At 39.2% G+C, this 13,979-nt stretch overlaps 2 protein-coding genes across 2 annotated transcripts in view; one reads left to right on the forward strand and one right to left on the reverse strand.

Moving 5' to 3' along the window:
• The window catches only part of TRMT13 (tRNA methyltransferase 13 homolog), a 23,506-nt gene extending 13,782 nt beyond the window's left edge, over positions 1–9,724 (reverse strand). The window contains exons 1-7 of the mRNA XM_003784117.3: positions 9,503–9,724; positions 5,388–5,434; positions 5,234–5,300; positions 2,467–2,529; positions 1,936–2,005; positions 1,672–1,778; positions 1,167–1,334 (exon numbers count right to left, since the gene is read on the reverse strand). Of these exons, the coding sequence (XP_003784165.1) occupies positions 1,167–1,334; positions 1,672–1,778; positions 1,936–2,005; positions 2,467–2,529; positions 5,234–5,300; positions 5,388–5,434; positions 9,503–9,649 (669 nt within the window). The 5' untranslated portion in view covers positions 9,650–9,724. The remainder of the gene's footprint in view (positions 1–1,166; positions 1,335–1,671; positions 1,779–1,935; positions 2,006–2,466; positions 2,530–5,233; positions 5,301–5,387; positions 5,435–9,502) is intronic.
• A 134-nt stretch (positions 9,725–9,858) lies between these two features.
• SASS6 (SAS-6 centriolar assembly protein) overlaps positions 9,859–13,979 on the forward strand; it is a 29,084-nt gene continuing 24,963 nt past the window's right edge. Inside the window, exon 1 of the mRNA XM_003784119.2 lies at positions 9,859–10,058. Within this exon, the coding sequence (XP_003784167.1) occupies positions 9,994–10,058 (65 nt within the window). The 5' untranslated portion in view covers positions 9,859–9,993. The remainder of the gene's footprint in view (positions 10,059–13,979) is intronic.

Here is a 13,979-nt window from a genome sequence, read left to right on the forward strand (position 1 = left end):
AAAAAAAAAAAAAAAAAAAAAAAGAAAATGTGGTGTGTACAAACATACACATACCATAGAGTCCTACTTGGCCATAATAAGGAAAGTAATGTCAGATGCAGCAATTTGGATGGAAATGGAGTCTATTATCCTAAGTGAAGTACCTCAGGGATGGAAAAACCAAACCACCTCAGTCCTTATAAATGTCGGGTACATATGGATGCAGAGGCATCAAGGACCCTAGAAACTGAGAAGGGGGAGCCTGAGAGGGAAGGTGTGGGATTAAAAACTTATTTGGTACAACGAATACTATTCTGGTGACAGACATATCAAAAGCCCTGATCTAAGGCATCAATACAAGCTATCTTTGTAACATTTTTACCCCCTTAATATTTTAAAATAAAACCAACAAAATTATCTCTAGTTTAAGACAAGTCATAAATACAATTAGAACTGATAAAGAGCTATAATCAAATAGACAAATGAGAAAATTTTTTTTTTTTGTAGAGACAGAGTCTCACTTTATCACCCTCGGTAGAGTACTGTGGCAGCGTCACACAGCTCACAGCAACCTCCAACTCCTGGGCTTAGGTGATTCTCTTCCTCAGCCTCCTGAGTAGCTGGGACTACAGGTGTCCACCACAATGCCCAGGTATTTTTTGTTGTTGTTGTTGTTGTTGTAGTTTGGCCGGTGTTGGGTTTGAACCTGCCACCCTTGGTATATGGGGCCAGCACCCTACTCAATGAGCCACAGGCGCTGCCCAGAAAATTCTTATTTTCTTTTTTTTCCTTTTTTTTTTGAGACAGAGTCTTACTTTGTTGCTCTAGATAGAGTGCTGTGGAATCATAGCTCACAGCAACCTCAAATTCTTGGGATCAAGTGATCCTCTTGCTTCAGCCTCCTGAGGAGCTAGGACTATCGGTGCTTGCTACAACACTCAGTTCTTTTTCAGAGACGGGGTGTCACTTTTGCTCAGGCTGGTTTCAAACTCTTGAGCTGAAACAATCTATGCACCTGGGCCTTCTGGAGTGTTAGGATTATAGGCGTGAGCCACTGCACCCTGCCTTTTTTTTTTTTCTCCTATTCTCTTATTTTCTTTAAGAGATATGTCTCTGTCATTTTTTTTTCAAATAAGAAAAGTGCAAACAAAATTTGGTTACTAATATACTGTAATGGTTTCACCTACCTTGAATCTTGTGGTCACCTTTTCTACTAAGATGAAGTGAACTTTTTCAGCATCTTTTAAGGCAATATCCACCCAGTGAGACAATTTTCCCTTTCCTGCTCCAAACTCCACGAAGCATCTTCTTGGACCAAGTAACTTTAATTTTTCAATGTTACCTAAAATAGAAGCCTGCAAACTTCACAAGATTATTTTATAAACTAGAGCAAACACATTTAGCTCAAAAGGGAAAACAGCAAGGTACAAAAGACAGCATGCACATCACACTGAAAATTTCATTTGGCCTTAAATTTTTTTCTCTTGCTCCTTAAATATTTAATACGTGGTACTCAGAACCTCATCTATTCCCCTAATTTTTTATGTATGTTTATATATACGTTCTGAAATGGAAACATTTCTGTACCCTCAAAAGTAAGTGAAATAAAATGTCATTAATAACTACAATTAGAAGGCCTTTAACAGATGAACAAAGGCCCTTTCTTGCAGGGTCACTGTAGCCCACACGTACCTGCTGTTTCAGGTGCTTGGCTGCAGAATCACCATTTTTAGGATCATTAAGGGCATCATGTAAAGCTGGATGGGACATAATGTGGTGTTTAAGTGTAGAATTCAAACCTGTGTCAAATATAAGTGCAACAGCTTAAGCAACCAAACATGAAACTGGATGACTTTGAATTAACAGTAGAAACATACTTCAAGCCAGAATGGTAGCAACTAATACACCACCTAATTACTCTAAAATAATTTAACTTGCAACTTTAGGCAGACTTACCTTTGCTGGCTTTTCTTAATTTCTTAATTAAGTTTTCCAACTGCTCTTCAGATAGACAAGAAATTGGAACCTATATATAAAAATAAAACTAAATAATGTAGCCAAAAAATGCTTTCAAGTATCAGGATAGAGACTGAGTAGAGGCCTAACAGCTGGGTCATTCCCACGCAGCTTAGGTTCTTCTTCCTGATAAAGCCTTTTCCCTAAGCTCCCATCAGAACTGTCCAACTGCTAAGCCTCTGCTCGGTCTCTGTCATGGTACTTTAATTCACCTAACCTCCTCAAGGTAAAGAACAAGTCCAGGCTCAGAACAATTTCAAATCAAATGGGACTTAGGACCATATTATAGCTTGTCTTGTTATGGGGCATAGGCTGGTTCTCAGACTAACGACATTGGTTCTGTAAGAAAATGCGTTCTAAATTCAAAGTGATAGTTTTATTTGGAATAAAAATTGCAAACATGGCTTATTCACAACATAGAGACAGTTTATAAATACATTTTAAAATTAAATATTAAGTCAATGTACTTACTAATTGTTCAGGTATTTCCACTTCATCTTTTAAGCCTGCGTTAATATCTTGAATAAAGAAATCCTTTACAAAAACAAAACAATACTGTTAACAATCTGAAGATCACAAAAATTAAGCTGAAAAACTTCCTCCCTTCATCCCATACTTTGTATCTGCCATCCTGCCTTCTTTCATTTGTTCATTAAATCATTACTGAATAACTACTTTAGTCTTTAATTTCCCTTACATGCTAGGCATCCATCACAGTGGATAAGAGACAAAAACCTCCACATCCATGGGTCTTATATTCTAGTGAGGTGGTTATTTGTATGAGTATTTACTGTCTAAAGAAACTCATTGGTACATTTTTTGAAGTTTTCACCTGTTTACAGAATAGACTATGGACTACACTAATTTTCCTTTATGGCATTACAGCAACAACAACAAAGTACCAACTACCTAATACAGTTTACCAGACATGCAGCATGACCAAAATTAAGTACTGATATCACAATGGTATCAAGTCTGATTTCTTCTACTTTAAAATATTAATTAAGAATTGAAAACATAAATGTCCTTCCTGTGACACTGTTAATTAATATAATGAGATCTTTCTAGTACTCCTTTAGAGATATATATTGCCAGTAAGGATCTATATTAGTATTGTCTAATAAAACTTTCTGCAAGGATATATTGAATATCTGTCCTAGCCAACATGATAACTACTGGCCTTGAAATATGGCTAGAATGACTGAGGGAATGGACTCTTAATTTTATTTAGTTTTAATTAACACCTATTTAAATAGTCATATGCAGTTAGTGGCTGCCATATTGAATAGCACAGATCTACATCAATGAAATAGTACTATTTCTACAGATCCTGTTTTAAACGTGAAAACAACTCTTGGGGACATTATGTTATGCAGGGTACTGGACTTCTGTAACACTGATGGCAGAAAGACAATGTAATGAAGTGGAATGGGTGAAGGCTGCAGCAATTACAGTGTTTTGTTGGATGACCAATAAAACAATAACAGAATATTAGTTGTACCTATTAGAATCTGATGGACTTTCAGGTTCAAAATAGTTACAAAGAGTCCTCTAGATAACTTATATTGTCAATAAGGGGTTTTTTTTTTGTTTTTGGGACAGAGGCTCAAGCTGTCCCCTGGGTAGAGTGCCGTGGCATCACAGCTCACAGCAACCTCCAACTCCTAAGCTGAAGTGAGTCTCCTGCCTCAGCCTCCCAAGTAGCTGGGACCACAGGCGCCTGCAACAATGCCTGGCTATTTTTTTAGGTTTCAGCCATCAGTGTTGTTTGGTGGGCCTGGGCTGGATTCGAACCCACCACCTTAGGTGTATGTGGCTGGCACCTTAGCCACTTGAGCCACAGGCGCCTAGCCTCGATAAGGGTTTTCAATGTGAAAATTATTATTATTATTATTTTTTGAGACAGAGCCTCAAGCTGTCGCCCCCTGGGTGGAGGGCTATGGCACCACAGCTCACAGCAACCTCCAACTCCTGGGCTCAAGTAAGTCTCCTGCCTGCGCCTCCCAGGTAGCTGGGACTACAGGCACCCGCCACAGCACCTGGCTATATTTTTGGTTGCAGTCATCATTGTTGTTTGGTGGGCCCAGGCTGGATTCGAACCTGCCAGCTCAGGTGTATGTGGCTGGAGCATTAGCCACTAGAGCCACAGGCACTGAGCCGTGAAAATTATTTCTATTAGTGATTTATTACCAACTTCCTTTCATTTAATATAAAAAAAGGTTTTAAAAAACTGATGACCAGAACTGGGTGCTATAGATCATGCCTGTAATCCTAGTACTTTGGGAGTCTGAGCAGGGTGGATTACTTGAGCTCAGGAGTTTGAGACCAGCCTGAGCAAGAGTGAGACTCTGTTTCTACTAAAAATAGTAAAAATAGTTGGGTGTTGTGGCGGGTGCCTATAGTCCCAGCGACTTGGGAGGCTAAGGAAAGAGGATTGCTTGAGCCCAAGAGAATGAGGTTGCAATGAACTATGATGATGCTACAACACTCTACGCAGGGTGATAGAGTGAGGCTGCCAAAAAAAAAAAAAAAAAAAAGAAAATTAATGGTCAGTGCCCCAAAGTAGAGCAGAATGATAATAAGCCTTTACCTGGGATCCAACATTCCTATTCTACATAGTGTACCAGATATATACTCCTCCACATTTCTTTCTTCTATCTTTCATCAACCTGCTGCTTTTCTCCTTTTCTTTGCCACTGTGTGATGGCATGCAATGCAACTCACTCAAGGGTACTCCATTTTTAATAAATTTACCTCTTCTCTCAAACTTTCCCAAGAATACTTGCTTACTTTAACTGAAACCTGGCAATTAGCTAAGGAAAATACCTATAAGCAAAGCCAACATTCTCTCTTTCTACTAAAGGCACCAAGTTCTTTTTTTTGAGACAGAGCCTCAAGCTGTCCCCCTGGGTAGAGTCCTGTGGCATCACAGCTCACAGCAACCTCCAACTCCTGGGCTCAAGCGAGTCTCCTGCCTCCACCTCCCAAGTAGCTGGGACCACAGGCGCCCACCACAATGCCTAGCTATTTTTTGGTTGCAGCTGTCATTGTTGTTTGGCGGGCCCAGGCTGGATTCGAATCCACCACTTTAGGTGTATGTTGCTGGTCCCTTAGCCACCTGAGCCACAGGTGCCGAGCTGCATGAGTCTTATTAAATATACACGTTTATAATTTACTTAGTATATATGTAATCATCACATATCAGACATTTCACCAATTTTAATGTTTAAATACTTACAGGTTTTGGCTTCTCTCTTGAGTTACATTTTTTCAAATGCTTTGCTAGTTGATCTTCATATACTGTACTAAATTAAAAGAGAAAATTATTTAAAATAAGATTGTGACAATTACTGTTTTCAGCACAGAAAAACTTTTATCTGATCCATACTTACTGTTTTGGATCTAAAGGACACAAGATTCTTTTGCGGGCATCTTCTTCCTAATAAATTAAGAGAGACACATTTATTTCAAGAAAATGTCAAGTTTATTACTTACAGATACTAGAAGTAACTAATTCATTGTCTCTTTACTCTCAAAACAAGGTAAGGAAAGTATAAAAGACCATAAAAAATTGGTAAAATCAGGAAACAATAAAAATCTCTTGGGTAGCTAGCTTATGTAGATACGAATAAAGACTGCTTTGGAGAAACCAGGGTCTATAGCTTCAGATAGGTTATAGAGAGGCCTACATATGAAATTTAGAATCTTAGATAACATTGACTAAGATATGTACTACCATTTTATGTACCACCAAGAAGAATCAATGCTATTATATATTAATTGGCAAATAAAAATTACATAGACAATGTACAGTATGTTTTATATATATACATTGTATAAAGGCAATTGAGCTAAATAGGCATTATCTCAAATACTTTTTGTGGAACAGGCTGTCCATTTAAATGATAGCATATGGATTTTAAGATGCATCATATCACAGATGTTGAAACATATTTTTATTTTATTTTATTTTTTTGAGACAGAGCCTTAAGCTATTGCCCTGAGTAGAGTGCTATGGTGTCACAGCTCACAGCAACCTCCAACTCCTGGGCTTAAGCGATTCTCTTGCCTCAGCCTCCCGAGTAGCTGGGATTACAGGTGTTTGCCATAACGCCTGGATATTTTTTTTGGTTGTAGTTGTCATTGTTTGGCAGGCCCAGGACAGATTCGAACCTGCCAGCTCTGGTGTATGTGGCTGGCGCCTTAGCCACTTGAGCTACAGGCGCCAAGCCTTATTTATTTTTTTTTGAGACAGTGTCTCACTTTTTCACCCTCAGTAGAGCACTGTGGCATCACAGCTCACAGCAACCTCTAACTCTTAGGCTCAAGTGATACTCTTGCCTCAGCCTTCTGAATAGATGGGGTTACAGGCACCTGTCACAATGCCTGGTTATATTTTAGAGATCGGGTCTTGCACTTGCTCAGGTTGATCTCCAGCTCTTGAGCTTAAGTGATCCACCAGCCTTGGCCTCCCAGAGTGTTAGGATTATAGGCACGAGCCACCATGCCCGGCCAAAACTTATTTTTTAAAAGTTGCTTGGAAACAATAAAACATGGTATTTATCCATTTGGGATATGCCATATTTTATTGGCTTTGTAACTTTTCAGTATAGTAGTTCTGTTCATTACTAAGTTCATGGATTTAACTACAGTCATGCATTGCTTAATGATGGGATACATTCTGAGAACCATCTTTAGGTGATTTTCCTGTTCAGAGATACACAAATCTAGATAGCATAGCCTACAATATACAGAGGCTATATGATGGCCATTACAGGTTTGTGGCAAAGGAAAAACAGTCTGTATAGTTTATGACCGTACTGAATACTCTAGGCAACTGTGACACAGTAAGTATAATATTTATGTGTCTAAGCATATAAAAGGCATAGTAAAAATATGGTATTAGTTATTATCTTATGGGACCACCATTGTATATGCAGTCTGTCATTGAAAGGAAGAAAGGAAATTTAATAGTGTTGGTAATTCTGCCTATATGAATCTGTACAAAACAGAATAGTCTAACAGTTAAAACTATAGGTTAGCCAGACGGCCTTGGTATGATCCCCAGCTCTGTCAGCCACTAACCCTTATGTAGCCTTAGTGCCTTATTTAAAAGATGAGAATAGTAATGTCTTATTTCCTAAAGCTTGTTAAAATTAAGTGAGCTAATAGTTAAACAAAAATAAAACTGCCCCAGCACAGTACTGGCCGTGTAGTAATGCCAAGTATTTGCTGCTATTATCATTCTTTTTTCAACTTATTTCATACCCATGAAGCTATGCACATTGAATTTCGTTGAAAAGCTAAGAAATTTTTGATAGTCTTGTGAAAGTACCATACATTATTTATTTCTTATTTGCTGACTTTAAAACCTAAGCTCCATGTAAAAGAAGACTATTTTAACAACCACAGCCTAAAAAGAGTAGAGCAGGGAAAAAAGCACATTTATTATTTGTATTTAGAAACAGGGTTTCTTAACCTTGACACTATTGAAGTTTTGCGCTAGATAATTTTTTTTTTTTGAGGTGGGAAGCGGGGTAATGTTGTCCTGCGCTTCTTAGGAGGTCTCGTCGCATCTTTGGTTTCTGCTCATTAGATGCCAGGAATACTCTCTAGTTGCAACCAAAATATCTTCAGATTTATCCACTGGGGGCAAAATCACTCCCAAGTGAGAATTACTTGGTAAAAATGAATAAAAGTGGAGCCATCACAGCTATAAATGACACTTAGAAAAAGCTGGAAACGCTTTGACTATATCATGAATTACAGATTCAAGGAGATGGCTACAATTCAAAACCAAATTTAGTCATGAAAAGTCTTTCTACTTGTTTTGCAGTCTTTCTTCAAGAAACTAATAATATCTTTACATCCTTCATGTTCACATGCATGGAGCTGGAGAATGTTCTTCTGAGCAAAGTATCACAAGAATGGAGGAAAAAGTATCCAATGTACACACCCCTATTATGAAACTAATTTATACCTTTTATATGAAAGCTATAACCAAATAGCCTAAGAATATGGGGAAGGGGGAGGGAGAAGGGAGGGGGGAATGGGTGGAGGGAGGGGGTTTGGAGGGATCACTTCTGAGGTTTATCTTATAGGGGTACAAGTGAATCTTTCTAAGAGTAGAAAGTGAACGTTTTAAGACAATAACTGAGAAAATGACATGAAGGATGTGTTGACCAGTTTGATGGAAGTATTTCAGATTGCATGTGAAAACCCCACACTGTACCCCAGAAGTGCATTAATGTACATAGTTACCATTCAATTAAAAAAAAAAAAAGAAACTAATAATATGTCACTCCTCTCTAGGAATGCTGATCAGCTTGTAAGGATTTACTCATATTCTGCTACTATCATTACCTGCACTCACCTTCTAGATGTCTCGATAAAGTGAAGACTAAGGGCTTGTAAAAGAGTGGGAACAAAATCCTTCTCCTATCACAAATCTCATTCTTCAACCAAGAGATATTTGCTCCTCCCCTAAAAACCAGTCAATACAACTGTGGATATACTTCAAAGAGTCCTCATAGTAAGTCACATCTCCCATACTTCAAAACAAGAATGTCCTTGTTTCGGTGTGCTTTGCCACTTGACTAATTACAGATCAGTCAAGCCAAATTAGGAAGTAGGCTATGGCTAAGTCTGACAGAAATAGATGAAGGGTGAGGATAGATCAGGGTACTGATCTGTGCTGGATATTACCTAGAAAAATAAAATGATGAAGAAAGAAAATAATGCAAATAATACTGGCTATTCAGAAGCGGTGAAACCCAATGCTGATCTATTTGGTTTATTCGTCCTAATTCAATTAGACATGTTCTTTTTCAACCAGCATTGTATTACTCGTTTTTATTTTTATTTTACTATCACATATGTTACGTATCTTAAAGTAATACAGACACGTACAAATATATAGTGTTCGGTAGTACAATTTATATGTACAACTACTATCAAACAAAACTGTTTTCAGTTTTCAATTTTAAAAATTCTTATATTTTAAAATCTTTCCTTTCCCATTCCGGCAAATAGTTATAAATTACTTCTTAGAGGTTGGTAAGTCTAAAAAAAATTTTAAAGGAAGTTTCTTTTTAACCGTACCCACAAGAAGTTATTCTCGTTCAGAAGACAATAATTAGAACACAATTAGCGAAACTTGGGGACTTCTGGCACTGCTTTAAACTTCCACTTTCCACCAGGGAGGCGGAGGGTGAGCGCAGTGTAAGCAGAGGTAGTTTGCAGTAAAACTAAAATTTAAGAATACCATGAATTAGGATCAAAATAAATGGGTCACTACTGGCGCTTTACTTAGTAAAGAAAACACTGTTCCTCACTAGGGTTCGTCGTCGCTCTGCAAGGACAGCAAAACTGCATTTATTAAAGTAAAAGCTGGAGAAGGCAGGGGACAGAAGCAGAAACCTGTCAAAGAGGGGAGGGGTCGGGTTCCAGCACCGACCACACCGGGAAACTTATTTCCGACTCTCGAGAGGGTAAGGCGATACCAGACCTCCGCGGCTCCAGCGTGTTCACCACAGAACCTTTTCCCTGCAGCCACCACCATCCTGCAGAACCGCTTCTTCTTTTCCACGTAGTAACTGCATCTGCCCTCAGCTGGAAATGCAGTCGCGGGCGGCGTCGGCGCCGAGGCCGCCATAACTTAAAGCCCGTTCAGGACGCGGGCATCAGGCAGAGGAAAAGTTGTCAGCTTTCTTCGGGTCCCCTTCCCTTAAGAAACATGGCTGCCTCGGGGCCCGGCACACAGGTTAATGCCCGGAAGTACCGCAACCACTTTCGTCCCATCCTCCACGAAACCGGAGGAAACTGATGGTGGCCGGCGGGGCCCAAACTTCCTTCGTTCCTCTCCGTTTTTCTCTCCCCGCCTCCTCCGGGAGACGAGCGCCAAACTCAAACTCTATCTGGACCTGACGTCTCTCAGGCTAGTTCCGAGGGCCGAGCCTGTTGGGCTTTTCCGCACACCGGCCGGGACAGCGGGCCAGTATGAGCCAAGTTCTGTTCCAGCAACTCGTCCCGTTGCAGGTGAAATGCAAAGACTGCGAAGAGAGGTAAGGTTCGCGTCTGCCGGTGCCCGCGGGTGGCGGTTGTGGTCAGGCCAATGGGGAAAGATGGCGGTTCCGGCCAGTGCAGCCGGCCCCCCAGAACGCGCTTAGGAAACCGGGCTGAGATCTAGTGGTTCCCTCCCTCGCCAGGTCGGCCGTCGCAGCAGGGACCGAAGGAAGCCTAGGGAGAAATGGGAAGCCGACTCCCATCAAGTTAGTGTCTCAGGTCCTAGCTCTGAACGGGATCCTGGAGTTGGCAGCCTCACTCTTCCCTTTTGACAGATAAGAACTGTGGTCCAGCCAAGTTAAAATAATTTACCGAGGGCTCATAGCGAGTTCTTGGCAAAGTCAGCACCAGCCCTCAGCCTTGACTCCCAGGCCCCACCCTCCGCCCCCGGTGCTCCTTTAAAGTATGATGAAAGTAAATTTAAACTTCAACTTAAAAGAAAAAAAGAAAGAATCCATGGTGTGTTTTGGCTCTTTTTCACATTAGTTCCTAAAAACAGGAAATTACATTTAGCCGACTGAATTATTCAATAAATAATTGCCTTCTTGTAAAACACCTTGCTGGGTACTGGGAATACGGTGGTTAGAAAAAACAAACAAACACTTCTTTTATTCGTGGAGTTTATAGTCATGGAGGAAATAAAGGCCAGTCTCATAAATAAATGAAAAATTACAACTTTGACTAAGGCGGTTGTGCTTTTGGGGTTTAAATAGAGAGATTTAACTAGATTCAGGAGATTTTTTTTTTCTCAGTTCCACCACTCAATAGCTGTCCCTTTTTTTTCTCTGAACAGTATTCCCTCTATTGGTAATACTTTTCTAACATGTCTACCCACATGATTGCAGTGAGAATCAAGTGTGAAAATGTATGTGAAAACTAAATGATGTGGAAATGTAACATAAAAAAGGAAGGTACTGTCTTACTGAATTGCCAGCAATATAAAAATGTAATATATGGAATTAGGTTCAAAATCAATGGCAGTGTTAGGTTCAAAAGCAAAGTCAAGGAGATGATACCAAAACCAGCAGCTGCATATGGTTATCTGTGGGTTATTTAGGTTGGTCATTATTTGGGGCTGTCTAGTATGGTAGCCACTAGCCACATGTGGTTGTTGGACATTTGAAATGGGGCTAATGGGGGCTGATGTGCTATAAGGGCAAAATACACATTGGATTTTGAAGACTTACTATGAAAAAAGGATATATAATATCGTCAATAATTCTTATGTGTTAAAGAGGTAATATTTTGTGTATATTGGATAAATAAAATATATTGTTAAAATTAATTTTATCTGCTTTAAAAATTTTTTTTATTGTGGCTTCTAGGAAATTTAAAATTACGTATATTTCTCCCATTTGTGGCCTGAATGCTATCTCCATTGGGCAACACTGTTCTAGAATGAACAATGGGAGCCATTGCTTTTGATTCCAATGTTGAAACTCGTAGCTTTTCTCCATGACATTACATTGTCATCACAATTAATCTTTTTGGGTTTTTTTGTTTTTTGTTTTTTTGCAGTTTTTGGCTGGGGCTGGGTTTGAACCCACCACCTCCGGCATATGGGGCCAGCACTCTACTCCTTTGAGCCACAGGTGCTGCCCAAATCTTTTTTTTTTTTTTTTGAGACAGAGTCACCCTCGGTAGAGTGCTATGCCATCACAGCAACCTCCAACTCTTGGGCTTAGGCTGTTCTCTTGCCTCAGCCTCCCGAGTAGCTGGGACTACAGGCACCCAGCACAATGCCCAGCTATTTTTTTGTTGTAGTTGTCATTGTTGTTTAGCTGGCCCAGGCTGGGTTGGAACCCATCAGCCTTGGTCTATGTGGCTGACACCGTAACCACTGTACTATGGGCGCTGAGCCATCATCACAATTAATCTTAAAACACAATTTTATCCTTTTCTTTCTTCATCTTTAGAAATCTTTCATATATTCCTATCACCCATAGAGAGGCAATAAACTAGAGTCCATGAACCAGATGGCCCACTGTTTTTGTGAGAAAAGTTTTACTGGAACATAGCCATACTCATTTGTTTACAAATTCAGAGGTGAGTAATTGTGACAGAGACCTTATGGCCTGCAATTTATGTTCTGGCCTTTTGCAGAATAATTTGCTGTACCCTATCTATGGGAGTAACAACCCTAACTCTTTAGTTAAGTATTCAAGGCCAGTTTAGTTCAGCAAAGTATTTGCAAATGCCTGCTATGTACCAGAAACTGTCCTAGGTGCTAAGGATATAAAACTTTCCTCAACCCCCAACAAAAACCTATTATTATTCTGGCTCTCAAGGAATTCACACTTTAATAGGAGAAATTAAAAGATTTACCTTGGAGAGAGACCACATAGCATAAGAGTTCAGGCTCTGGAACCAGATTGCCTGCTTTAAATGCCAGTCCTGCCACTTACTGATTTACATTGTACAATTTACTTAATTTCTCTGTGTCTCACCTTTAAATTGATAACAGTAGCTACCTCATAGAATTATAAGAATGCAGTGAGTTAATATGTATTAAAGTGCTTAGAACAGTGCCTAGAGCATAATAAGCATTCACAAAACTTTAGCTATTAATAAAATATGACTAATGTGTAAAGTAATATAAGTATATATACTAAAGTTATAGAGAAGGAAATCAGTTGCAGCAGTAGTAATGATCAGGGAACTGTTTCTGGAGGAAAGTGATTCAAAATTTTGAAAACTGTGGTTTGATACCAACTTGATTTTTCAATTTTTTTCCTAAGCTTGTCACAAGAATTTTTATTATCTTCTGAATGTATCTGATACTCTTATCTATACCATGCCTTTACTCCTGCTGCTCCCTCTGCCTCAAAACCTTTTTCTTTTGTAACCTTCGGGGTGTGTCTTAAATCTCTTCCCTGTAAGGACCCTTCAAAGTAGCCAGTTTAAATTAATTGCCTTTATTCATTTATTAGATAGGATGATGTAGGTGAAAGATCTAAGTTCTAATTTGAGTTCTACAACGTGACCTTAGGCAAGTATGTAACTGTGAGCCTCAGGTTCTTTCTTTGTAAGAGAGGTAGTATTTGTTTAACATGGCTGTTGTTAAGTGTGATGATATAGGTACAGTATCTGGCAGGTACTCAATAGTGTAGGTACTCCAGCGTTAGTAACCCTTTTCTCTCCGTTCTTGAAGCCCTTAATATAGTCAGAAGCAAATCTAGGGGAAAGTCATTTAATCTAATCTCAGATGGAGAACATGGACCATGTTTATTTCTGTATCTCTAACAGTACCTGGCTTAGAGTAGCTTTTATTTGTTTGAATTGAGAGTTTAAAGTCACAGCTTCTGGGTGGCGGAGGTGGACTCGAATCTAGTTCTGCTAATGCCTGATGTTTAAGGTAATTTAGTTTAAAAGAACACCTAGACAAATCTGACACGGAAGATATTATGTAGATTTGTGCATTGTTCAGAGTGTGATATTTATGAGATGAGAAATATTGTCTCTGATTGAGTTTATATTAATTTTATGTTGTTCTTATGACTACCATTATAATAAAAATAATAAGATTGGTGATTTCAGATAGTATAGCTCCTGAAAGTTCATACTTATCTATGTTTTTAGAGGTTATTTTCTGAAGTAAACATGGGGAATAGTTTAATTTATGGGCCGTTTTTCTCCTAACATCTATGCATATAGGAATATTTACAACAATATTATTAGTATGACTGGTTAATTAATCATAGTAATATAACTAATAGAATGGTATAAGGAATACTTTATGAAAAGGATGCTTCAGCGGGGCATGGTGGCTCACACCTGTAATCCTAGCACTCTGGGAGGCTGAGATGGGTGGATTGCCTGCCTGAGCTCCTATGACTTCGAGACCAGCCTGAGCCAGAGTGACACCTCATCTCTAAAAATGGTAGCTGGGTGTTGTGGCGGGCTCCTGAAGTCCCAGCTAC

Source organism: Otolemur garnettii, unplaced genomic scaffold (genome assembly GCF_000181295.1).
Source record: "Otolemur garnettii isolate 467f Iridium unplaced genomic scaffold, OtoGar3 scaffold00010, whole genome shotgun sequence".
In the NCBI taxonomy this organism is placed as follows: Eukaryota; Metazoa; Chordata; class Mammalia; order Primates; family Galagidae; genus Otolemur; species Otolemur garnettii.